Raw genomic sequence first — 26018 nt, forward strand, 5'->3', positions numbered from 1 at the left:
TTAGAGTCAATGGAGCACAGCTGTGTTGTTGTCCGACCGGGCAGGACTTAGCGAAGGGTCAATTACCGTTCTTAAGTACAAATTTGAGGTACTTTTACGTAACTTCAGTATTTTAATCTCATAAAGCTTTCTACTTCTACTTAACTACACTTAAGAGGAAATATTGTACACTTTACTCTACTACAATTATCTGATAACTTTAGTCACTAGTTACTTTACAAATTAGGATTTTTGCACACAAACCATATGAAAATGAACAAGAGCAGCTAAAATTATTAGTCAGTTTATTAGAAAAATTCATCTTAACTATTTTGATGATCATTTAAGTCATTTGTCGTGCATTAACATTTCATGGTTCTAGCTTCTTAAATGTAAGGACTTGCTGTTTTCCTCTAACTATTTAAATTTTTCTGATTCGTTTAATTGACTTACATTTTTCTGCATAGATAGTTTTACTTTTAATATTTTAATATGTTTTCCAGATTGTACTTACATACTTTGACTTAAGAATCATTTTCAATGAAGGGCTTTCACTAGTTGTTCAGCAGTAGCTCAGTCTGTAGGGACTTGGGCTGGGAACCAGAGGATCACCGGGTCAAGTGTACATACCGACCACGTATGGAGCATGGACTGGTAGCTAGAGAGGTGACAGTTTGCCTCCTGCGCAATGCTGAGGTGCCTCCGAGCAAGGCACCGAACCCCCAACTGCCTGGGGCGCCTGTCCATGACAGCCCCCTCACTCTGACATCTCTCCATTTAATGCATGTATAGGTCCTGTTTGTGCATGTGTGTGTATTTCAGGCCTGTGTGTCTATGACAACAGAGTGAAAACATTGAACTTCCCCTCAGGGTTAATAAAGTATCTTCTTCTCCTTCTAGTAACAGAGTGTTTTGTGTTATTAGTACTTTTACTGAGGTAAAGGACCTGGTAATTCCTCTACCACTGCTGCTGATGTGGCATTTGCAGTGTCACAAAAATTTGCCTTTGCTGAGTTTTAGATTTTCCTTTAATGCCAGAACCGACAATCTGGAAAATCACATCTTTATGTTTAGATTTGGGGTGTTGATCTCACTACTGTTCTTCTTCTTACACTTTTTTTTTTGGTGGCATCTCTCCAATTCTTGGGTGTGCGCCAGATCTTTGCACACGGCACAACACCTGCCCTGATGCAGTGTTTAGCCTATATGCTAATAGGTTACTTATGATCAAGTGGGATTCATCACTGAGCACACCTGGGTAAGAGCAGATTTGGATGGATAAGAACATTTGGTGCATCTGAGGCTGACGTCTCTTATTTTGTCTCTTCACAGAAAATTAAGTAAATGGTAAATATAAGAGAAATTTAACAGAATGTTTCTGCATGAGGCCCAATGTGTCACAAAAATAACTAATCTCTCCCTCTCTTTCCCAGGACAGCATCATCTACAGATTGCGAATGCCCAACTGGAAGATGACGCCTCCTATGAATGTCAAGCGGGCCGGTCTGAGAGCAGTGGAGCAATCATTTCCAGGACAGTCTGGGTCAACATGCTAAGTGAGCACAACCATGGAGATTGTGTACAGAGGGGATGTGGGGGCTTATAAACATGTATTTTCCCGAGTAACAAAATGATGTATGTAATAAGGCACAATGAGCATCCTCAGTACTCCAGCAACATACACAACCTCCTGACCGGTAATCAGCATATAAAGAGCTGTTAAATATTCATTTCTATTGATAAAGAGCTCTAATTTGCCTAAGATAAGGTATTTGAGGGAGCGCGCACTTGAATGTAGAGACTATATTTAAAGCGTCCTTGGTACAATAGAACGCAGTGGTTGCCTTCATGCGCAAATCATGTTTAAAGCATGTGTGCACCATGAAGACAGTCACGATTTCTTTAACTTTTCTGACTGTATTTATTTCTTTAACAAGCACTAAGCCATCCCCACATGTTCCAGTAGGTCTATGGCTTTAACCAGCAGCTACACAAAGAAAGTATCAGAACAGCCTGGATTCCCTGGCAAGCCTCGGGGCGATCCATGTCTCTCCCTTGCACAGGAATAAATTATAACAGAAGTGATTGAAAAGTTCCTACTCAGACACGGACTGGAATAGATGTAATTGTGCGACTACATTAGACCACCTGTTGTCACTCTATAACAACCGGTATCTCTCTCTCCCTTTCCCTCTTGCTTGTGGGAGCAAGCCCATATGTGGCAAGGAAAGGACTCTAAAAGAACCTTTCTTCTCCCGGCGCAGTTCATTTACTTACATCCCCCTCCCCATTCTGCACAATTTCTCCCTCTCTCCCTCGCTTTCCGGCTTTCTCTTTGGTGACCATGGAGNCCTCACTCTCCTCTGGGAAGAAAGCAGGTTTTTCTGTCATCAATGGGCCGGTGGGAGGGATGGCGGGTGGTGTGGGGTAGGAGGAGACATAGACCGCAGACGTCTCCTTTGAATGGCAACGTTCTGTTCTGCACTGCAGCCGCCTTAGGTCCTACAGCAGGCCTACACCTGCAGGCACAGCAGGCCTGACTCCCACATTTATTACCTCCGAGATGCCTATTGCACGTGCACCCACATGCACAAAGTCAACACGACCGCCTCTGGCTTTGTTGAAAAGGTCAAATTGTGTGGGAATTATGTTCGTGTTGCATCAAGGATCACTGGTAGTTTAGCATGACTTAAACCTACTGCTGCCCGGTGTGCCTGCCATGCTCAGATCTGAATCTCAGCTGGTGTTTCTGTTCATCATCTTGGGAACTCTTACCAGCTGTTGACTGTGTAAGATGGACAGTTGCAGCTGCACTGTTGCAAAGGGCAAAGAGGAAAGCGACTGACTTTTAAAGCGCTCTGCAGCCTTGGTCCTAAAGGGTCATTTGTTCCACCCCACCAACTCAACTGATTCAAAATACGTGACTAATCTGGGGCTTGATAATGAGCTGATGAATTCAATCTCCTGTTACTGCTGAAGTGGGACTGGAAACCGTGTATCCTTTTGAAGAGCACTGTCTCTGATGAGTTCCCCACGGACTTCTCCATCACCGAACTACAGCTCCCAAGGCCCCACACCCCTGTCCAGTCAACCATGGCCATATCCCATCAAGCCCTGCATCAAATCAAAACACTATAAACTCTTTATGAGGAGATACAGTGGGGGAGAGGGGAGGAATGTGAAAACAAAACAGAGATTGCTGGTCGTATAATTGGATTCTTGGGTCAGAGGGAGTGCTATCATGACTGGCTAATTCAAGATGGATCACCACAGGCAGTGAATAGCGAGGACGGAGGTAAAAATGTCAATAAGCCCCATCCATGAGCTTACAAAGAGATGTTTTCAAGACATTTCCATTGGTGCAACATAACTCCTGTGTGTTTTTGCCTTCCTGCGGAGCTTAGATAGGGGATTACTGCAATAGGCAGATCAAGTGGCAGTGAGTAATCCATGACAATAACAACCTCTACCCCCTCCGCTGAAACCCCCTCCTCTTCTAAAAACTTACCCCGCACTGTGCCCGTCACATACCTGACACATCCTGTGTCTCGGTTTATACCATTAGCCTTAGCATTTAATCCTATTAATGAACAACTCTCTCCCTCACCGCATTGCATGCCTGTACAGATGCCTCCTGCAAATGTTCAAAACAGTTATTTGATGTGTTCTGGTTTTAGACTCTGTTACTCATTCAGTTGCCATAGTTGGGTCTTACAGAGATATGTGTGTGTGTGTGTGTGTGTGTGTGAGAGAGAGAGAGAGTGTGAGTGTGCCCATGTGTGTAAGCTTATTATCAGTGTTGGTTGGAGGTTAGAGGACATTTTAGGAACCAGGGCTATGGTGAGGTTTTTGCGGTAGCTAATGAGTTTAGCACTTGAAGACTATATAATGAGCCTTCATTTTATGATTCCCTGTTATGAATAATGGAACAACTTATAAATGGGGGCACAAGCAACGCAGAACATGGTGACTTTATTCATCTTCGTTCACGAAAAGTTCTGACAGTTGCCCAAGATATAACCCCATCAGAGGACAGAGTGTTATACACTGGTGTGACGGTGTGCATATTACAGTGCCAGACTGATGTTAGAGTGTTGAGGTCTTTACAATTAGCAAAGGAAAGTCTGCTAAATAATGAGACACTAAAGGGACACCTCAAAATGTGCTGTCCCCCTCCTTTGTTTTTAACTCTTTTTCAAATCTATCAATAAGGAGGATTTTCAATGCTTACACATGTGTGAAATATTTTCCGTGACTTGTCATGGAGGTGGACAGATTTAACTGTTATGTAATGGATCCAAAACAAAAAATAATAGAGACAGCAGTAGTTGGTCAGGAAAGAGTGGTGGGGTGGGTGAGGGGAGATGGGGCTGCTGCTCCACTTCTCCCCCACGACTAAGCAGAAGGGAGGGGTGAGACAGAGACGAAGGGAGAGCTGAAAAAAGAGCACTGCTTTAGAGGCTTTCATTGCCAGAGATCACACACCTGAGACCTCCAGTGCGTGTGTGTGTGTGTGAATGTGTGCGTTTTTATGCACATAAGAGTATAAAAATATGTCCCGGTGCATGTACATGTGCTCAGATGTGTGGCTTTCGACAATCTTTGTCTTCCAGAGATGAAAAGCGATGAGTTGTGACTGTGTGGTATTGAGAAGTCTGATCTTCTGGTCTCCATTATTTTCTTAATTCAGCATAATAAGCTTTTTAGAGACTCTTTTATCCTCTGGGCCTTCTCCAATATTTTCTAGAGAATCAGCTTGGAATCACATGTTAGACTGTGCACACACTGGCGCCTGTTTTTAGATTGAAGTGAGATGAATGTAGCTTGTCTGCACACTCGCTCGCCTGTGTCAGTGTGTTTGTGCATGCAAATCCACATGCACTGTAGACTTGAGTTTATCTTTGTGTGTTTGTGTGCAAAGGAGGAAAGAGAGTGTGCGCATCTGTATGTGAATGAGAGGGAAAGATAGGTGGATATGCATATTGATGTGTGTCTGCTAATCTGCTTCTTATCTGCCTTATCCATCCATCCGTCTGTATTTGTCTAATGAATCGAATTTTGCGGCTCACTGTTTCTCGTCTGAACGGCAGGAGCAAGTCTTTGCATGCCTATCTATTATTGTTTTCATATATGTACCTTAATAAGAGAGATAGGGCTGGAAAACACAGCGAGAGAGGGAGGGAAAATAACAAAGCCGACAGGCAAGTAGACAAAGAAGGGGCCGAAAGAGTTAATTAAGAGAACAGCTTGTTTGCTGTCTGTTCTTTGCTCTGAGTGCATGTCTAGTAAATTGAATAGAGTGTTTTGTTGTTGTCCACATGTGCTATTACATTTGTACAAATGTTCATCCTGAATGGGCTGATTGGATCACGTGGTTTGCAGATGTGATGGATGGCAGGCTTTCATTCCCAGTGCAAGCTGGAACACACCTTCCCCCGCACTTCTGCAGTTTAACTGCAGTGGTCAAGAAGGATAGCGTGGGGAGAGGGGGGGGAGTGGAGGGTGGGCTCGGGCTGCTAGAGAGGGATGAGAGGGATGATGGAGTGAATGAGAGATAAGAGGACTGGGGCCAGCAAGAGCGAGCGAGGAAAAAATTAGATACCTGCCTGCCTCATTTGCGAACATATCATTATTCTTATTTTAGGATTTGTTAGGCTGCCAGACGCTCCTCGAGCACAACAAGTGATGCGCCTATGTTGAATCGTGCAGGCCTGAGTAGATTGAGAGTGCAGGGGCTGTCAATAGATGCATGGCCCAGTCATCTTCTCAGGGAAGAGGGGGGAAAAAACAAACAAATGCATCTCATTATTGCAGCGCGCGCCTCTGCAGTGCTCTGGGTAACCCATCACAGTCCACACAGATTCAATTGCTTCTTTTAAATCAGTTTGAAGCTGCAGCCACATCTCATCTGTCTCAATAGCAGACTGGAGCCAATGGGCGACTCTGCACACAGCAACAGCTCCTCCTAGTGGCGGGGAATTGATTGTATGTGCCAAAGAGATGGAGAGGAGGTGAATGGCTGTCTAGTTTGGTTGCTCGTGGTCCAGCTGTTTACTCACACATTAGCAGTGGATTTATCTCAGAATTCAGCAGCAGCTTTCCTCCTGCCCCTGCTCTCCTCTGCCACTTGTCTCACTCTCACTTTTCATTCTTGCCATATCTCTTTACTCCTTTGCCAGAGTCTTTCATGTCTCTCTAACACACATGTATCCTTCCTGTACTTTCCAACTCTGCGCTCTGTCTCTGAACTCAGGCAGCCTTTGCACTTGATCTCTGATGAAAGAAAAGCAACCTTAGCAGTAACTGTAGTTGGTAATTCTACAGGCTCACCCATTCGCTAAAAGCTGGCACAATAGACAATCAGGTTTCTGTAGCGTGTGCATGATTGAGCTGATAGTCCTGGTAAAGAGTGGCTCACAGATCTGCAGAAATCTCTTTGATGGTTAGTTGGTGACAGATTTCTCAATTTACTGCCAAGCAATTTCCGGTCCCTTGTGTTAAAAGCTATGTTTTTTTTCTGGAATTCCTATTTATGGTCAGATAAAAGGATTGTGGAGTAGAACAGTGGAGAAGTGAAGACTGCTTTGATCAGTCCAGAAAGCACATATTTAGCTTGGGGGTGATCTGAGAAGAGAAGTGTTTGGTGTTTGCTATGATAGATTAGCACTGGATCGGTTTCATCACTATTTCATCTCTGTATTCTCTTCTTGTCCACAATTTGTATTCTAACTCAACAGAACATCAAACCTCGCTGTAGTAAATCACTCAAAAGCTGACAGCGTGACATTCCAGTCACTCCCAAATGTTGCGAGCGCTTATTATCATATCGTTGCATAAGCTAATATCCATCTGTGATAGCGCCTGCTTCCTCTAACCAAAAATGAGTGGGATGAATATCAGGTTAATGATGTGATAAATATGAAACTTGAGCTGTGGCTTCTCTCATTCAGTTCCTCCTTCCAAGCCGTACTTTGAGATGGACATGGCAACACCTTGGGTAGCAGGGAAGAAGTACGCCATCACCTGTATCGCCCCTGACACAAAGCCCCTGGCTGAAATCACACTTTATAAAGGTGAGTCACCCCTTTCAACTGCACTAAATGTGACAGAGATGGTCAGCTTGACAGTTAGAACAAAGGGAAACAGCCTCTCCGATACTCTACATTCGGGGTTCTCTATAGGTCGTGACCTGCATATTTAAGCATGAAAACATTGCAGAGGATAAAATGCAAGTTCAGTAAAGATCTGTTATTTCATAGCCTTCGAATGGCAGAGTTGAAAGGAGCAGACTCTGTGTGGGAGGAAATAGCCTGAACATTTGAATTTCCAATTTCCACTGACTTTACAATCTCATGTACAGCGAATGTATCACAAGTTCCTCGTTGTTTACAAAACCAACTACAATTTTTCCATTTTCTGTTTTTGCCTTTTGCTCCCCCGTCACACCTTTTACACTGTGTATTGCTGAAACAGTGAGGGAGAGATGCTCTGTTGTTTTCTCTTGGTGTGAATTTGTCTTCAGGGCTGTGCTCCCCTTTTCTTGTTAAAATGTACATCTTTATTGTGTTCAATACAGTGTTGTTTTGTTTTGATCATATTGTAATCTCAACTCTGACTTCGTTAAGGGCAGGTTGAGACAATGGGATGTACTTTTATTATACCACACGCAGATACATGCTCCTCAAATATACATTTATTATGTTTGAATATTTACCATTCACACTAGAATGGACATTTTGACTCCCTACGAAGGCTTGATGCCGAACCATAGCTGAGTTTGTTTTTAAGTCTAATATGAAAATGAAGGCATTTTAATTAGTTAAAAAGACAGTGCCTTGGAGTTTTATGATTTTTGTGTCTGCATGTGTCCTTATTCAAAGAGCACCTCAACAGACTCTCCTCATACAACGATTCATATCCTCCTGAGACCCAGTGTCCTCATATGATGACATCACATTTTGGGTTTACTTGACCTTATACTTTATTCTGCTTAACTTGGACCTGTTGTCCTCAATCGTGGACACTTTTTGCGCCATCTAGTGGTAGTAAAACAACAAAACACTAATTTATGTAAAAACAAGATGGCAGATAAGTCAGTCTGCAGCCGATCCTGACACGAAAGTGGACAAGGTCCAAAGCCTGATCATATTTTATTTTATAAAATTTTATTTTTATGTTGAAACTTTTTTATTTATGATGATAATAATGTTTGTACTTTGATATGGCAATAAATTTGACCAATTTTAGCAACAGTAACAAGCTAAGACGCTGCTAATTAGGAAGTACTTGTTTGAAGACATTAGGACTTTATTGTCGTCTCATTTGAGGACATTGAGACTTTATTATCATCTGGTTTTAGGACATTGGGATTTAGTTATCATTGACAGTGTTTCATTTTTTTATACTTATTGGGTCCTACTGATCCCAGATAGCTAGGAGAAATTAAAAATGCATAACAAACTAAAGTTCGGGTCTCGGGAGGATATGTTATGTAACAAATTAACGCCCCATGAATGATGTTAAATACCTAACGTAAAGTTATGTAGATTAGGTTTAGGCAAGTAAAGTTACTTTTGTTAGGGTTAGGAAAAGAAATAGTTGGGCGTCTGACGGTGACGACATAACTTAAAGGAACAGTGTGAAAGATTTCGGGGGATTTAGTGGCATGTAGCAGTCAGGATTGCAGATTGCAACCATTTGAAACTTCTTCTCCAGGTTAGGATTTCTTTAGTTTTCATGGTTCAGGAGGTTTCTACCAATAGCCAAATTATCTGCAGAGGTCTCCTCCTCTCTAAAACATATGGACCAGGGGTCTCATTTATAAACATTGTGTACAAACAAAATGGGGCCTGAAAGAGGCTCCCACTTTCCACGCAAAAGTTGTGATGTATGAAAACGGACTTGGTGGGAGAAGCTTTGACCCATGCTTACGAACATTTTGGTGAAAGGAAATTGGAGACCCAGATGGTGAGATGGAGCCTGATTGTAGAAATTGTTGAATATTTTTTGGCACGCGCTATATTTGGCTTTTGTCTGTACGTACATTTATAGTACGGATCCTACGCACTGTTTTATAAATGAGACCCCAGGTGATTTAAACCAGTGACAACACTGAATAAAGCAGTTTCATGTTACAAATCATTTTTTCTCTTATGCTGTTTGGCTCATCACAGAGGGTCGCTAGCCCAGCACCTGCTTATGTGTGCTTTCCTTATTTCTGGTCCAGACGTTCAGGAGGTTTTCAACATGAGCCGAATTGTCAACAGATGTCTCCTCCTCTCCAAAACATAACATCATAGAGGAGCTGCAATCTATGGCAGCTGATGCGAAAACACAAATGGTTCTATCTAGAGTTTGTCTTTTCTGGGCTACTGTAGAAACATGGTGGTGCACCATGGTGATCTCCATAGACAAGGAGCTTTCTGTTTGATATAAACAGCTAATTCTAAGGTAACAAAAATTCAAGTCTTTTTCAGGTGAGTACACCAAGGAAAACATATATTACATTCCAGTTCACTTGGTTCTCCTGGGGGAAAGTCCTGTGTTGTTTTACCCACCAGCCGGCCCAACCTCCCTCCTTACATGGAATTTGAGTCTTTATATACTTCCTTCTTTACTCCCATTAGCACGTTGGTTACGTGATCACAGCCTTCCCAATTATGTGGGTTACACCTAATTACTGTCTCACAACTACGTGGGTTATATACAAATTGTGGTGTATTACTTTTCATGGGTAACAGTGTTCGAGAACAGCCTGACCTCACAAACTCAATGTGAGTTCAGGAAGCGCTCCTGCCCAAATGTGTTTTGATACATGTTTATCATATTCTAGTATTTACCATTCCACACGAGAATAACACTGATGTTTCTGTTTCACATGAGCAAATTTACACACAGCATTCTCCCTTTTTGTGTTCCTTCCCCCCATTGTGTCTTTTAGATGGAGTCGAGCTGACAGGTGCAGAGTCTTTCACCATGTCTGGCTCAAAGGATAAGCTCCTGAACACGCATGCTGAAGTAACGTATGTGTTCACCCGCCTGCCAGACACATTCTCCTCACCAACCTGCTCAATCTCTCCGAGTCTGTCTTTGTTTCTTGTTTCCCTTGTTTTCACCCGGCTCTTATTTTTCCCCTCTGTCTTAGTGAGTACAATGAATTTCTGCACGTAGCGAACGGTTACTTGGCACTGTGCGATTGAATTAGCTTCTGTCAAATGCACAAAATTACATTCCAGCAGCGAGACAGATCCGATCCTCGCCGGTTCGCCAGGTGCCTATACATTAAACAGGGCCATAGATTACTTTAATCCTGCTTGTCTCCTCTGTGTCAAAGATAATAACCTCTTGTCATATCCTGAGATAACATTGGTACTGAGGAGCTGCAACGTTGTTCAGCTCTATTGCAGAGCAGCCAAGGTCTTAAGCAATATTGATGCTCCTTCCTCATATTCACACTGAGCGTACGCAGCAGTGGGCCATGTGTGATTGTTACGGTTGACATTGTACTGTAATTTGATATAGAAGACATAAACTGAGAAAGTAAACTAGGCTCAGAATAAATCCACTGCACTGGAGGGACTAGAGGATCTTTCAATGTACATCACAAAGTGCATTTTTGAATTTAATGTCATACTGATAACAGCGGTCAGATGCTCATATACTACACTGGTACTTTACTCAAGTATTTCCATTTTATGCTAAATACTATTTCAATTTAACATTGTTTCAGGGGCAAATATTGTACTTTTTACTCCACTACACCATCTGACAGCCATAGTTACTTGTTCTCAAATTAAGAAACTTAAAAAAATATATGATAAGCTACTAGAATAAGACACACTGTTGTGATCCCTTAAGAAAAAAAATCAGTATATTGTTGGGGATTTTTGTCAGGTTTGAGACATCTGTGACTTTCAGCAGTTTCACCCATAGACTGTGAAATAAAGATGGATGTTATGACAGCTCCCCAAAAGTGAAGCCAAAGCATCCTGATTGCTCCCTGGTGGATGGCTGCACTCCTTTCATATTAGGTCATTCCTATCACGCTAATGTATGTTCAAGTGTTCATTTTTATAATGAGTTTGGTTTAAAGTAGATATGTGATGATATAAAAAGGGGATGGGGCATCATGATTGACAGCTGCGTGTGCCAGTGGGTGCTATCAGATCAATGGCGCTACTTGCAGCTAAGTCGAAAAGGAGTATGGGCGAGAACTCAGTAGCAAGGCTTCACTGCCCAATCGCTACTGTGCAGACTCTGACTCTGGCTCTGAATGAGCAGCAGTGCAAGATGGCAGCGCCTGTATCCAAAAAAATTTGGCTTCATGTTTGAACAGTGGAGATGCATCATCCATCTTTTTATATACAGTCTTTCTTTCTACCCCATTAATCATCTCACAACCCGTCAGACTTATCTTGTGACTCCTGGATTGGGAACCATTAGACTAAATTACCCTACTGTATATAAAGTAGGGAAAGCGAGCTCCACCTCCACCTCCACCAGCTACGACAGTATAGTGCTGCATGCCTGTGGTGAACCAGTATTAACAATCTAACAAGACACATATAGAATAATATATCAGTCACACAAGATATGTACTTATACCTGAATACCTAAAGCACATTCTACTGATACCACCCCTGTATTTTCACTTGGTGGAAATAGACATGTTTTTTGCTTTAACCTCTAATAAAGCCAATGCTGATTGCACAATCTAATGGCGATAGGATAATGACACCATCGGCATTTAGACTGGGTCCCTATAGGCCTTGTTTTCACTATGCAAGTCTGTCTGCCACCAAGTACGATCTCCCGGGAAAATGAAGGCTCAATATATGGCAAAAAGGAAGTGCGTCAACCATTGTGCAACCAAAACAGGAAGAGGATAGCGCTTTTGTTTTTCCCCGGTCGTTATTGGTATCTATTCACAGTTACCAAAGAGTATCAATGTAGTTCTTACAGTTACTATCCCCAGTAGCGGAAATGGTGGACGATAGAACAAATGAAGTAATTTTGCAAACTCTGTTTGGTAAAAGAAAAGGAGCCCCATTGTTAGGCCCTGAGGAAAACTGAAAGCAATCCAGTTGTCTTTGTGACAGCAGCACCAACAATACTACCACTACAAAATGCTATAGTTGTCCGTTTCTACTTAAAGTAGGATTTTGACTGCAGGGCTTTTACTTGTAATGGAGTATGTTGCATGTTCCATCAATGTATTGTTTCTTTTACCACCACTAACCATGATGTGATGCTTCGGGCTTCAACACTTTATATGGTTCAATATAAACTTTCTTCTTTTATCCTTCTTGTCTTGTCTGTCTTTGTGTTACCTCTCAAAGGGTCACTGCTCTAAGCTCTGACAACGGGAGGCAGCTGGCGTGTCATGCCAAGAACCCCGCCCTATTCCGGCCTGTGGAGACCACAATGACCATGAGCGTGTACTGTGAGTGTCTCAACGTGTCTGTAAGCTGACAGTCAACACCCCCTCTCTTTAAAAAACACATTCAACCACACAGGAACCCTACCTCGGGGAGGCCCAAGGGTATCCGGCCTTGTGCACTCAGTCTGTGTTAGTGGTCCAAGGAGAAACATTCAACCCGAAGGCAAACTCACACCTACTTCAAGTCAACATGAGTGTGACTGCCTCCAGTTAACAAGGCTGCCCCTGGTGGGCTGAAATTGATACTACCAAAGCAGGAGGTTTAGGCAGTTTTCTTCCTGTAAAACCATGAAACAGTGTCTATAGGGGTGGCCAGCAGCGAAAAATCATACATCAACCCTGCAATTAAATTTGAATTCGTTTAGATTTACTGTTTTATTCAATCAGCTTAAAATTATCTACACCCTTAGTCTCATTTCCCCAACGTTAACCAAAACACATAAACCAATTATTAGACCAACTGAGATGGATTATATCAGTGAGGCTTCAAGTACTGAATTTTTTAACATTATAATAACTAATATGGGAAGCTAAGGCCACCACAGTTAGTAATAATGAATCTTGCAAAACTAACCCAGCAACTTTTGTGCTCATCAGCTCAAATTAAATTTAGAATCCACTGAGGCAGGAGGCGAGGCAGTTTCTGTTGCTTTTTTCTTTCATGTTATTATCACAAACCGCGTGACATTATATAATAAAATTGTTGCTGCGGCACACAAAGGTGAGATGACACACATGCTGTCTCTGGCTCTCACTGCATTTGGTGTTTCTTTTTTCCTCTTATTTGGCGAGGCAACAATGAAAGCCATTGTTGCTGAATGTACAAACAGTGTGACACCGCAGCTACTGTTTACTACAGTTGGTTTAGTATTTTCCACTCGGTTGATCAGTTGAAGTAATTGATTGTTTAGGCCTGAGAGTCTACCCACCTGCTTCTCCCAGGCCTAAATCATGTTGTTGATTAAAGTGGAGCAGGGCTGCTGACACCTTCAGCAGCGAGCGCTCCCTCCAGCTCAGCTGCCGTATTATCCACAGGCTGACTAGACACCTTAATGTTGTCTCTATCCATACTCCTCCACATTAGAAGCCACTGCTGCTGTTTTAACAACCACCAATAACCGTGAGCACTCCTCCCTTCCTCTCTGGCTCTCTGCTCTGTATTAAACAACATGGGCTCTGTGCTAAGTGCTAATGTTGCAGAACTTGGGACCACCACTGCAGTCTTACTCAGCATGCCAGCCCATCAAAGCCAGCGCGGTGGCCATTTTCAGCCAGCCAGATTGTTAGCAAGGTGGCAATTTGTCACACTGGCCCAGGGTCTGCAGCCTGCTCTCCGAAACTGATTGCAGCAATAACAAAGGCCCGTCCTCCTCTATTTACTGCGTATATTTTATTCAAGGGAGCTGTAATTTATTCATATTTCACGTTGCCTTATTACTGTTTGAACATCTGTTATTTTGCTTTATGGACTTGATCCAGCTGACTGCTCCCTTAATACTTAATGCTTTCATCAGATCTGGACCTCTTATCCCACAGTCATGTTGAATGTGCCCAATTTATTGGCCCTGTCTCAACAAATAGGGATGCTCCCTACTCAATTGCCAAGAGTGTTCTCATGGCAGTGCAGTTTCTTTTTTATGTCGTCCTATTGATGGTCACTCCATTCCACCATTTCCCTGAGTTACCACATCTCTTCTCTTTCCTCACCTTTTCTCTTCCCTTTCTGTCGCACTTTGTGCTGCTCCCCTTTGTCAAGTCCATTTTTATTTTTGTCTCTCGTTTCCTGGCAGTCCCGCCTCAGCCTCCAGTTATTGTAGGTCTGGAGAGAGAGGAAGTCAAAGCGGGGAGAATGCTCGTGTTGGAGTGTGTGTCTCATGGTGGAAACCCCCTAGCCACTCTCCACTGGACCAAGGTAAATCTTCAGCACCATCTGTTAAGGAGGCTTTGCAACACACTGTCACACTGGCAAAATGAGCTATTTTAGTTTAACAACTTGCAGTGTAAGTATCCCAGTGTTTGTCGCTTCTGTACTCCATTGACTGCACCATATGGGACTGTGCAATTATTCAAATGTATTCTTGAAGTTGCCTTTTCCAATCTCACGTGTTCATCTGTGTGTCAGGACGGTGAAGTTCTTTCCATGACTTGGGAAGAGGACACTGTGGCGCAGAAGTCCAGCAGCATCCTCAACCTAAAGATCGCCCCCGAAGACAACCAGGCGGTGGTGTGCTGTGAGAGCGTCAATCTGGTGTCCCTGTCACCTCTGTCTGTCAGCCGCAAACTCACCGTGCTCTGTGAGTGAAAATAATGCTCGATATAGTGAACAGCGCTGGAATACACGCACACACATTTACACACACACAACCCTGGCAGAACTCGCAGCAATGGATTATTTAGGATATGGACATGAGGCAGAGGAATATAATAAGAGTCTTACCTCCAAAACCAATTCTTTTGCTGCCCCAGCATAAATTCTAATGCTAATATCATTAATGAAACTAATGGTTATTATGGCTGCAGCCCATATTTCCCGACTGCCTCCAGATTAGTATCACTGCATGCTCTTTCATAGCTGCTACACTAATTCAGCTGAATTGCTTCAATGCACAATCCTGAGGCAGTAAAGCCTACACTTTGTGCGATAGTAACGCCCATGGTTAATAGATTATACTTTTCTCTCTGAATATAAAATGTTTGTTTCAGCAACAATAAAACAAATACAGAATTAATATTCAGCAGCCTCGGTGCTCTGAGTCTAACAATAGCCTGATTTCCACTACAGAGCCAGACACTGTAAGTCAGAGCTTTAAATGCCATGTGATTGATGCACCTATTTTATGTAAATATGCTTTGAATTAGGATCGGTCCTTGCAAAAAAAAAAAAATAAGAATCTCTTACTCATGCATGTAAAAGTGGCTGAAGTTACTCCAGTGCCCCTCCTTTTCCTCACAAAGCCCCCAACAGACCCCAGTGCCATGCCTCACAGTCATCCATTCAGGGATGTTGAAAATGAGCTACTGACTGCCTGACTGCGCTCTAGGCACTGGCAGAAGCTGGAGGGCACAGAATACGTCTCACTAGTGTAATAGGAATATGGCTCTTTTACCTCACGGCACCTGTTTAATTTCAACAGTCTTTGTGTGCGGCATGCACAAATGCATCCCGTTTTGCATCTCATGTGGGATAGACACAAATACATGTAAAGATTTACATACATGACCCCTCCTTCCCCGCGTCTGCCAGCTCAGTCCCCAGTCTTTGTATTCCCCCGAAGGCTTTATGCAGCTGCATCACTTTGCCTGCAGCTATTGTACCCTGTCTCCCCCTGTGGTTAAAACGAAGCAGACTTTAGAAACCACATTGAAAACCTCCTGAGAAAACAAGTTGCCACTCAAAGTGATTTTCCCTCTCACCCTTGATTCGGCTCCATGTTTCTCATCCAAAAATAGTTGCGCTGCCACTGTGATCAGAATAGGTGGCTGTTGAATGTGCTATTCATGGGCGATATTCGTACTGACTTGTCTTTGTATGTTTGCCGATGTATGTGTGTGTGTGTGTGTGTGTGTGTGCGACAGTTGAGCCCGAAGAGGTGACACTGTGGGGCTCGCTCACGGCCATCGAGGGGCAGGACTTGAATCTGAGCTGTTATGCCACCTCCAGCAATCCACCTGTCCAGATTCGCTGGTGGCTGGGCTACAAGGAGCTCAACATGTCCGTTGCAACAATGGAAGAGGTGGGACTACACGGTACACAATGAGCCCAAGGTTAAGATCTATCTGTCTGAGCAGGTTGGCAAGAGCAGTGTTGACAAGAGTACACAATGAGTTGTAACTGATGATCACGCTGATCAGTTTAAAGAGGATACTGAAAAAAAGGTATGTTTTTATTTCTTTATTTATTTATTTTCTGTGAACGCAATTCATAAAAGACAAAGTGCAAAAGCATTGCCCTTCAGTCAAGCTTGCCTTTAGGGTACCAACAAAAAACTTTTAAAATGCCTCCCACTGAATTAAAAGAATCTTCAAAATGAAATGTGACCTCATGTGAACCTTTTATAGATGAAAGAAAACGGTGTGACCATGAGCAGCACGTCTGAATAGACCCGCTGCAGCTTTGCAAATGAATCAGCAGCCGGCTCCAAAAAGAGTATTCTGCTGCTCTTCTCCTCTTTTGTGTATGTTAATAAGATCAAAGTGAATAAAAGCTGACACAGAAGATGAGCATTATTAAACAAGCTCTTTATTCATCTGGCAGCAGCATTTTCATTTGATCTTACACAAGGCACTCAGTGTGCTGTGTGTGAGCTTTAATGCATCTGAAACAGTGTGAGGTTAATGAAGACTGACGCTCCTGTCCAGGGTCTTTGTTAGTCTTTCTGACTGTGGCTTTTACAGTAATCACCACAATAATGGCTTTAATAACCAGATGTGCTGCACAGGCATGACCACTATCAGGCAGGTGCAAAATGACGCTCTGCTCAATTTATAACAGTGTGCAAAGCAGGAGAGTCAGATGAATATGCTTATTTATCACAGACCATGCACAACATCAGTCATTACAGCAGCTAATTTGCCATCTGTATTCGCCAAGACAAACCAGTGAGGGTTGTTTTTCTCCCTGATTTCCCCCCCCCCCTCGTTCTCCCAAGACTGTCAACGCCAGGGACCAAGGCTGTCTGTCCCCTGACTGAACTGTCATGTGTGCGTTGTGTCTGCAGGGAGACAATGGTGGGATGACAACCATGTCCAACATGACCCACAGGGTCTCCCGGGAGGAAGATGGGCTGCAACTCACCTGTGAGGCTTTCAACAAGGGCACACACTTCTCCAAGACCCAGACTGCCATTCTGAGTGTCTATCGTGAGTACGCCGTAGTCTAGATTCTTTAAACTGTTCTATTTTAGTAGATATAATCAGCATGAAATAAAATCCCCATGAGGGATGAGGATGAAGTTTTGATTTGATACCGCTTTATACATCTCATCAAGGTGGTTCAGGAGGGGTCAAATGTAATTATCGCTCTAAATGTAAAGAAATGCAATTATAAGGCAAATATAGCTCTTGACAAGTATAACTCTTAACACAGAATGCACAGCTGTTTCACGGCCCACTCTTTGTCAGAAGAAAATTTATTTTCTGCTGACTTTCAAATTGCACATATTCTGAATAACCGGCTTTGACTTTTGCTCTTTTCAGAGGCCAGTGACAGTCTCTAAATACAGCAGAAACAACTGGTCTGCTATTTTTTTTTTATATTATTATTATTTTAATATTTGCACACTCATAAAACTGCATAAAGACAGACAGTAAAAAAAGAAATGTGTCAGGGGAGTTCAAGAAGCCACAGACTTATACAAACATGCTAAACATGCATGGTCAAAAAAACAAACTCAAACTGTTAAAGTATTCTACTCTAACTCTTGTTGATCCTTTTATAACAGACCCCCCTCAAAAGGTATGGCTCGATGCTCCCCCTCAAGATGTCCCCCTTCGGTCAGGGACCACGGTCCGTCTCACCTGCTTCTCCACTGGAGGGAATCCCACTGGGACTCTGACCTGGTTCAAGGTTAGTGCGCTCTGTATATGCATGCCTGTTTGTGTGCTGTGCAGTAAATCGAGAGCACACACACTTCTTTGTGTAAAACCCTTTCTTCCTGTTTCAGAATGGAAGGGTCGTGACTCACGCACTGAGGCAGACGCCCTTTGAAAGGGGTGTTGCTCAAGAACTGGTCCTGGTTCTGGCGGCGAGTGACAACATGGCCACCTACCGCTGTGATGCCACAAATAAAGCGAGGAAGACCATTTTTGCCGAGACTAAGCTCTTGGTTCACTGTGAGTTAGACTGGAGCTCTAACACACACACACACACACACACACTAACACACACAGCTTTATTTCAGTGGAACTCAGCTGAAAGAAAAGCACAATATCCGATAAATGGATTTGATATAAATCCATTCCCACAGATTTTTGCGACATCATTTTATACTCTTCATCTTGATATTGTCAGCAAGTGTTGTGTTTTCTTGTTTACTCCATTGTTTCTCAGTCCCGGCAATAAGTATGAAGATCTCAACTAAACAGAACGAGCTACGTCGGGGCCAGATGCTAACTCTGGAGTGCCAGTCTGGAAGCAGTAACCCCAAGGCCAGCATCTCCTGGAGCTTAGGCACACTCAGGTTTGGCAAGGCAGTGGGTGGAAAGACCCACAGCAGACAATAACATCAATTCGAGCATTTTCCTGCAAAATTATACGGCTAATTCAGTGTCAGAATGAGTCCGACTGACTGATGTTTATCCTGTTAAATGTGGCAATGTTCATGATTGTTTGGTGAACTTAAACCCCGCTGCTGATTGGATTTGCTGGATGCAATTTGTTTTCCTAGATTCCAGGGAGCAGAGCAGCCACCCAGGAGTGCTCCGTTTGGTGGCGTGTCAGTGCAGAGTTCTCTGTCTCTAAATCTGAGTTCACAGCATCACAATCAGAGAGTCATTTGCCAGGCCTACAGTCCTGTGCTAGCAGAGGGGGCTAACACATTCTTCATACTCAATGTGCTTTGTAAGTTGAGGTTGAATCGTTTGTTTCTTTCATTTTTGTTTTCTTTCTTCCTGGCGAGTGACCACATGATGTGGTTTGCACGAATCTTTAAACGATGCATAGTGATGATGGTGCAGATGTAAGCTGCTTTGCTTGGTGTACTTTTGCACAGAGATGTCAGCGTATAGCATTTGTGTATTTTTTTTTGTTTACTGGAAACCTTTGTTGCGATTTGTGGGTCTGTTGAGCTCTGCGGCAGTGTGTCCTAATTGTGCATTTGCTTTGCTGCATGGCCATGTTTGTCTTTGATGCCATTTCACAGGCAGCAGCCAGCCGCTGCTTCAAAGCTTGGTACTGTGTATGAGCATGAAGGAATGTCACTGTGTGTTTGTGCGGAGCTGCTGTTGGACAACAGTACTGTCACTCGTCGTTTTAATGCCTGTCCCTCTCCCTCCCGCATTGCCTTACTCCCCCGTTGTCTAAGTATGTGAAGTTGGTTAGATCTGGAATTACTGGTGGGATGTCGACTTTCTACTGGTTTGACTCTCATTAGTGTCTCTTCCTGCTTTCATGCTCAACATGTTTTGTGTGTCTTTGTGTTCTCGCTCGCTCCTTCTTGTCGTTCTGTGAGCGTGAGTTTGTATTCATGCCTCAGCTCATGTATTTTTGGTGTAAATCCAAGTTACTGTAGCTGAATGCGTGTGCCGTTTTTTTGTGTCAGACCCACCAGAGTTCAGCCCCGAGCAGCCAACGCAGGTCCAAGTGGTGGAGGATGACATGGCAACCATCCCACTGCTGGTCTCAGCTAACCCAGAGGAGGTCTCCTGCATTTGGCTGCACCGCAGGGAGAAACTGGTCAAAGGTGATCCAGGGCTGTGTGATGGCTCTATAAACCAGGTCCTAGTTGAGCTGAGCAAGCAAGTAAGCACTCAGCTCTGCCATTCAGGGTCTGAATAAAACATGGCAGGTTAGCCAGCATGGGACCCTGCCAAATGTGATTCTCATTATGGGTCTAATGTATGCAGTCTAAATGAGGTTTGCTGTCTCCCTGAATACAACACAACGGTTCTAAACCTGGCTTCTCCTCCAGGCCGGTGTCATCGGGGCCCTGCTGCACCCACTCGCTTTCTCTGTTAACTCTGTTAGCTCCATCATACGCAGCCCCCGCCATAAAATGACTGTATCCTGAATGCGGAAACCCACCTATTACATTTTGACTGCTGTGGTATAGGAGGTGTCTCTCACGCAGCCTATTGTTGGTTTGATGTGGGAATCCAGCCAGGCCAATCAATAATGCAGGATTAGATGTCACTTAGAGACCAGTGGCCAGAGGACACGTGGTTGATGAGCGTGTAATGAATACTTAATTTACCATTGTTTCGTGTGTGCAAGTGTGTGTGTTTTTTCGTGTTTTTGGAAAGGAGGGGATGTGCGCTACCACTGGTCAGATGACAACTCGCTGGAGATCGAGAATGTGACGAGGAAAGATGCCGGCGTTTACGCTGTCAAGTGTAGCAATGATGAGGGCATCAGCCAGACCTCCATCATGCTGGACGTTCAGTGTAAGGACCGACATGCATCCTTACGGCCTGCACGGTTTTATATTTTATGTTAAAGGAAGGTAGAGTGGCAGCTGCACTGTAACTATTTTTCCTCATGTGTTTTTATATTTTACCTTTAAAAGCAAGTTTAATTATTTACAACTTGTATGGATTAATTAAAGTTCCTCAGAGCAGCTACCGGAGGAAATATTGATAGAACAGAAAATGACAGGGAGAGAATGAGTGAGAAAATATAGAAACAGTACTTTTCCTGCAATCCATGCATAATTAATCACTTTTTTTCCCCGATTCTGACGTGCTACATCTGCAGGTATACCTGTGGGCCGTGTGGGTCACAAGTCAACCACATCATTTACCACTGCTGAACAGCCTTCGTCCTTTAAATGTGGAGAATGAGCTGAATTTCTGTTGCCTGTTATTTTGTGCAAATGGATTTTAACATGTTTTTGGAGCTTGTCTAAAGCTGCAAAGTATCAGAGCCGTCAGCACATCCACACGCGCTGACACGTCCCGACATCAATTTTGACTTTCAGCACCTACCCAGCAAATGTGCCACATTCATTAGGCCTCCATGCAAGGCCGCGCATCTCCACTGCTGCCCCAGGCCCAGCCTGGAGCTGCAGACCCTCCGCCCCGATACTGATGATTTAATAATGGAAGTGTTGAAAATGTAGGTCTGCCTGTTTCACCAAAGCCCATGGTACACGCCTAATGGATTCTTCCATCCTGATCTGACTGGACTTGACAGTTGTAGATATTCATTATGTATGTAGGATTGTAGTAGCTTTTATGGGTGGCGATGTAGCCCACTTAACAATGTCGGTCTTGGTTAGCAGGCCAGCATGGGTGTACCCCACCAACCCAGAGGTCTGTGTCTCTCTAGTGTTTCCCACCACTGTTCTTCAAGTGTGAACATAGGTTTAGACAAGTAGGCACTAATGGCCTTATTGTTGCGAGTACATGGCACCCATGGGAAGTATAAAAAGCTTGTGAGGTAGGGGCGAATAAAGACAAGAAGAGGAGTCGTGCAGTCAGGAAGGAAAGAGGACTTAATGAAGACAGGGGAACTGGTCAGTCTGTCATAGTCCATGTGGGAATGTGCTGTCAGCGGAGGGCCTTCTGGGTCAAGTGACCATTTCTCAGTTTGTCTGCAGGAGCATCTGTAATCCTCCAACTTATAGAGAAGTTAATGGCAATGTATCTGAAACAAAGAGGCCAATTAGGACAGGGTTATGAACCAGTTCAAAGGCAAACGAGTGTAAGAGTAATTATAGCAATACGACATGCCTGTTTAATGGCTCGGCAAATGATTTGTCCCAAGTTGGCATGTTAACCTTTGGTCCTGCCTTAGCCTTGTCCCTCTTTCTTACTCTCAGATGCTGCGAGTGTCAAAGCAGAGAAAGACCCCGTGTTAGTGAACCTGGGGGAAACAGCAGACCTGATATGTGTGGCAGATGCCAACCCCATTATATCTGACATGTTCTCTTGGAAATGGCTGGTAAGAGGTCGGATACAAAACACACACACACACACACACACACACACACACATATATACACAGAAACACAGTCATCCCTTGAATTATATTTCCTTCATCTGCCTTGCTTTCTATTATTTTGTCCGTTCTTACCGTTTATCACTGGCCTTTCTAAATGCACAGATGCACCATATTTCACTGGCTCTAACTATCCTTCCACCCCACCTCTTCCTGCTCCACACACAGCCCAAATCCAGAAAAATAGCTTTCATTACTGCTGCGTGACTAAAGGGCACATTCGTCAATGTGGCGTGGTCTCTGTATCTACTGATGCCTTCTCCGGTCTAACCCACCCCCCGGCAGTGCTGTGTGTCCCGCTTTCAACCTGCACAGCCCCTCCTTTTCCCTTTCCCTGTGGCTCTCCAACCCTTGGCATTATCTTTCTCTGTCCTCAGAGCTCGTTCCCCCGACGCCCTTCCCATCCTCACCTCAAGCCCTGATGGTTTCCTGCTTAACTCTCCCTCACTGTCTACCTGCCTTGCTCTCGCGCAGCCCCCTCCTACTCCAGCTCTCACCCCGGAGGAGGGGAGTGTGTTTTGAGGGATCGCTGCTGTCTGACGCTCATTCCTCCTCACTTTGTCTTCCACAGGGAGAAGGGGAGGTGGAGATGGGACAGGAGACCCAGGAAGACGAATCTGGCCTCCTGACTATCCATGATGTGACTCGGGCTCACGCTGGTCTTTACCAGTGCAGAGCCAATAATGGCATAGCACCCCCTGACACTGTAGATGTGCGGCTGGTAGTGCAATGTGAGTCTGTGGCATTTATTCACTGTCAGAAGGGAACAAATACGCACAGAGATTTATTAGTAGGAGCACGCACGTGTTTTTGTACTTGTCAACAAATACACGTTGTGTCTGGTTTCTGCATGAATAACCTCCATGCTCATCTTGTCTTGTGTAGTCAAACCAGAGCTTCAGAAAGGAGCCCAGTGGAGGAAGGTGGCGAGTAGAGGGGACGGCACTGCTACAGCTGAGGTAGTGTGTCAGGCAGAGGGTATTCCGCGTGTCGACTTCTCTTGGGAAAAAAACGGTGTGCACATGGACTTTGCAAACCCCAGGTCAGAGAGAAGGGATTATTCCATTTCAAATCCTTCTTTTGACATACTTTTCACTATTAACTTTGGTGCTACTGTCAGCATTTGGTTACATATTGATGAATCCTCACAATTAGATTAGGTTTTACCCTAATATAATATATTCTTTTGCTATTTCTTGCTATTTCACCACTAAATCCAGATTTAGTGCATTTTATACTTTGCTTTTCACTATGCAAATACCTGTTTAATGCTTCTTTGATGTGTGAAATTGGGTGACTTAGTGCAATCTGCAGGACATCACAATCCCTGCTGTCTTCCAGCTCAGGATTTATCTCTCTTTCTGTGTGTGTGTGTACGTGTGTGTGCCCGCGTGCTGCAGGTATGAGGAGCGGACCGTGAGGGAGGGCTCCTTCCACACCAGCACAGTTAGAGTTGTAAATGTGAGCGCAGCCTTGGACTATGCTGTCTTCAGCTGCACTGCTCGCAACTCACTTGGGGAAGACAAGCTAGACATCCAGCTCGTCAGCACAAGTACTGTATCTGTGTTTATTTGTGGTTTCTGTGTGTATGGGTGTGTGTCTCCGGGTGACTAAGGTTGTCCTGCGGAAAATATACCTCCAAAATATCAACTTTTCATGAGCTAATAAAGAACCCTGTCTCAGTGTTGTAGCAATGCATTTTTTAGATAATTCAATGGGTTTGTCAAAGGGTTTATTTGGCTTCAGATGTGGGAGAATTTTCTCATTTCATGAGGGAACACTTGATCTTTCAGTTTACTCTCAAAACATATTGGGAGATGCATAGTTTTCCTTTGACAGCAACAATATGTCAAGGGTATGCTATGCAGGAATTGTCGGTTGCTGTTTGTATACACAAGATTCAAACCTGGCCCCTCTTCTATACAATGCTTGTACATACACTGAAAGCTACTTTTTGTAGGGACTTTACATTTGTTTTAAAGGACAACCCAATACTTTGGCAAGCTAACCTCCAGCACCAACCTGTCCAACAGAAAACAGGCCAACTCTGCATCGCTCTTCATCCCCATCCTCTCTTTCCGTGTTCACTGGCGAAAGTGAAAGCGAAAGCCAACCCCTGATTAACTCATTCTGAAACCAGCTTTGCCGCTTGGCATTTAACCTCGCTATATTTTTGTATTTTAAGCACTGTGCCCGCAATTTTTGTATTTTCATCTTCAGTACGTGCCACTGCTACCTGGTCACTACTTTTTTATGAAGTCGTGACCTCACCTACGCTTTGTTATTGGCTGGGAGCAACACACCACTGCTCAAAGGTTGCAGCACAAAAACATCCTGAACACAGCAATATAAGAAAATAAGAAAATACAGGCAGAGGGCAGGAGCTCCTCAGAATAATACACCACCACATTTCTAGTGCTAGTTTTCCTAGGAAAATGCTGTATAGTATTTCTTTAAAAAATCATCAAGCATTTTTTTAAAAATACAATTGAATCAAATGACTCACTGTTGTGCAGAAGGATCACTAGTAATATCAAGCCACTGAGAATGAACACCCACCCACACCTTTTGCTCATTCCTTTGTTGACCTGGCCCACACATAGCGTGTACAGTTGAGTCCTACTGCTCTCATCAAGATACTCACCCTGATCTAAAAACTGTTACTGCAGCTATTTTCTCTAAACAAGCAGAGGGTGTGTTACCTGCCCAGCATTAAATGTCAAAAAGCCTATTTCAAGGGGTGGATTGTGCAGAAAGTTAAGTGATGAAAAGACCCAGATAGAGGTCAGAGCAGACAAAAATCATAGCTACAAGGTAAGTGTATGTCAGATAGTGTAGATGTGTAAGTAATAGTTTGCTGAAGCAGCCTGCTAAACCTACAGTATTGTGCGTCAAGCCTCTGTTGCCAACAGCTTTGTTAGAGTCTTTCTGCTCCCTAGTGGTCAAAAATCACCTAATGCATCTTTAAATGAATGGCAAATGATCAAAGTCAGTGGTTAGGGCACACAACATGTAGGGATTATGCATAGCACGTACTTGGCAGTGGAGCACAAACTATTCCTTTGGTTCTAATTTGGCAGCATCTCAAAATAATTGTGTCTGTGCTGCTTTTGTCCAAGCTTTATCAGCCTTTTCCAGCAACATTACAATAGTGTGGGAGGGCCATTGAGCATGCAGAATTCTGTAAACCGGAGAGAGCTGTTGCTCCTGAGTGTCAGCCCTTTAAGGAACTTATTCCATTGCTCTATCTCTACCTTATCATTTAGCCCATAGCAGTACTTCACTTCTCCCTCAGATAATGCTGCAGTGATATGCTTTGCTCTCCCGGCGTGCTTAGACTTTTCTGCCTTCCAGCTACTAGTGTATCCTTGCACTACCGCCATTATCAACACAGTCCTGCTCTCAGCGAAGGCCCACAGCCATCATTGGACACATTTAATGTTTACTATAAAAACCATAAAATACAATCCAATATTGGCCCTGTTTTCCCCCAGTCAATTTTTTTTAGTGCTGTGAATATTCATAATTAATCTGACGCAGTGATAATAAATTTTATATGCTTCCTTATCATTTTAGAGCTCCAGAGGAAGAGAGGGGCGCTTTTTTTTTTTCGTAGCATGGCGCTCTTTGGATTTGAAGGAGACGAGATCCAAATAAGGCTGACCTCTTTGCCCTGGAATCTTATGAGCGGAGCTGATAGTGGGAATTATTTACTCTGCAAACTGGGCTGCAGCCTGGAGCCAGAGACGAGTGGAGCATCCCCTTCTTATGTTGCTGCTCAACAATCTCTCCTCCTTCTCTCCTTGACTATCTCTCCCTCTGCCCCCAAAACCACCCTTCTTTTTTTTTCATGCTCCAAATGCAAAATAATCCACTTTCTCTCCACTACCCTGACTGAAGCAGTGCCTCGTGTCAGACTGAAGGCCTGGTTAGCATCCTTTGATC

At 43.6% G+C, this 26018-nt stretch overlaps 1 protein-coding gene across 1 annotated transcript in view; it reads left to right on the plus strand.

The window, feature by feature from the left end:
* nphs1 (NPHS1 adhesion molecule, nephrin) overlaps positions 1-26018 on the plus strand; it is a 57587-nt gene that overhangs the window by 15895 nt on the left and 15674 nt on the right. The window contains exons 4-21 of the mRNA XM_050045707.1: positions 1413-1535; positions 6930-7052; positions 9920-10001; positions 12318-12421; positions 14209-14330; positions 14541-14712; positions 15995-16152; positions 17137-17278; positions 17860-17984; positions 18082-18250; positions 18468-18597; positions 18805-18977; positions 19678-19818; positions 20378-20518; positions 21895-22016; positions 22645-22804; positions 22959-23115; positions 23474-23625. Coding sequence (XP_049901664.1) covers positions 1413-1535; positions 6930-7052; positions 9920-10001; positions 12318-12421; positions 14209-14330; positions 14541-14712; positions 15995-16152; positions 17137-17278; positions 17860-17984; positions 18082-18250; positions 18468-18597; positions 18805-18977; positions 19678-19818; positions 20378-20518; positions 21895-22016; positions 22645-22804; positions 22959-23115; positions 23474-23625 — 2496 coding nt within the window. The remainder of the gene's footprint in view (positions 1-1412; positions 1536-6929; positions 7053-9919; positions 10002-12317; positions 12422-14208; positions 14331-14540; positions 14713-15994; positions 16153-17136; positions 17279-17859; positions 17985-18081; positions 18251-18467; positions 18598-18804; positions 18978-19677; positions 19819-20377; positions 20519-21894; positions 22017-22644; positions 22805-22958; positions 23116-23473; positions 23626-26018) is intronic.

The sequence above is a fragment of the Epinephelus moara genome, chromosome 6 (genome assembly GCF_006386435.1).
Source record: "Epinephelus moara isolate mb chromosome 6, YSFRI_EMoa_1.0, whole genome shotgun sequence".
Taxonomy (NCBI): Eukaryota; Metazoa; Chordata; class Actinopteri; order Perciformes; family Serranidae; genus Epinephelus; species Epinephelus moara.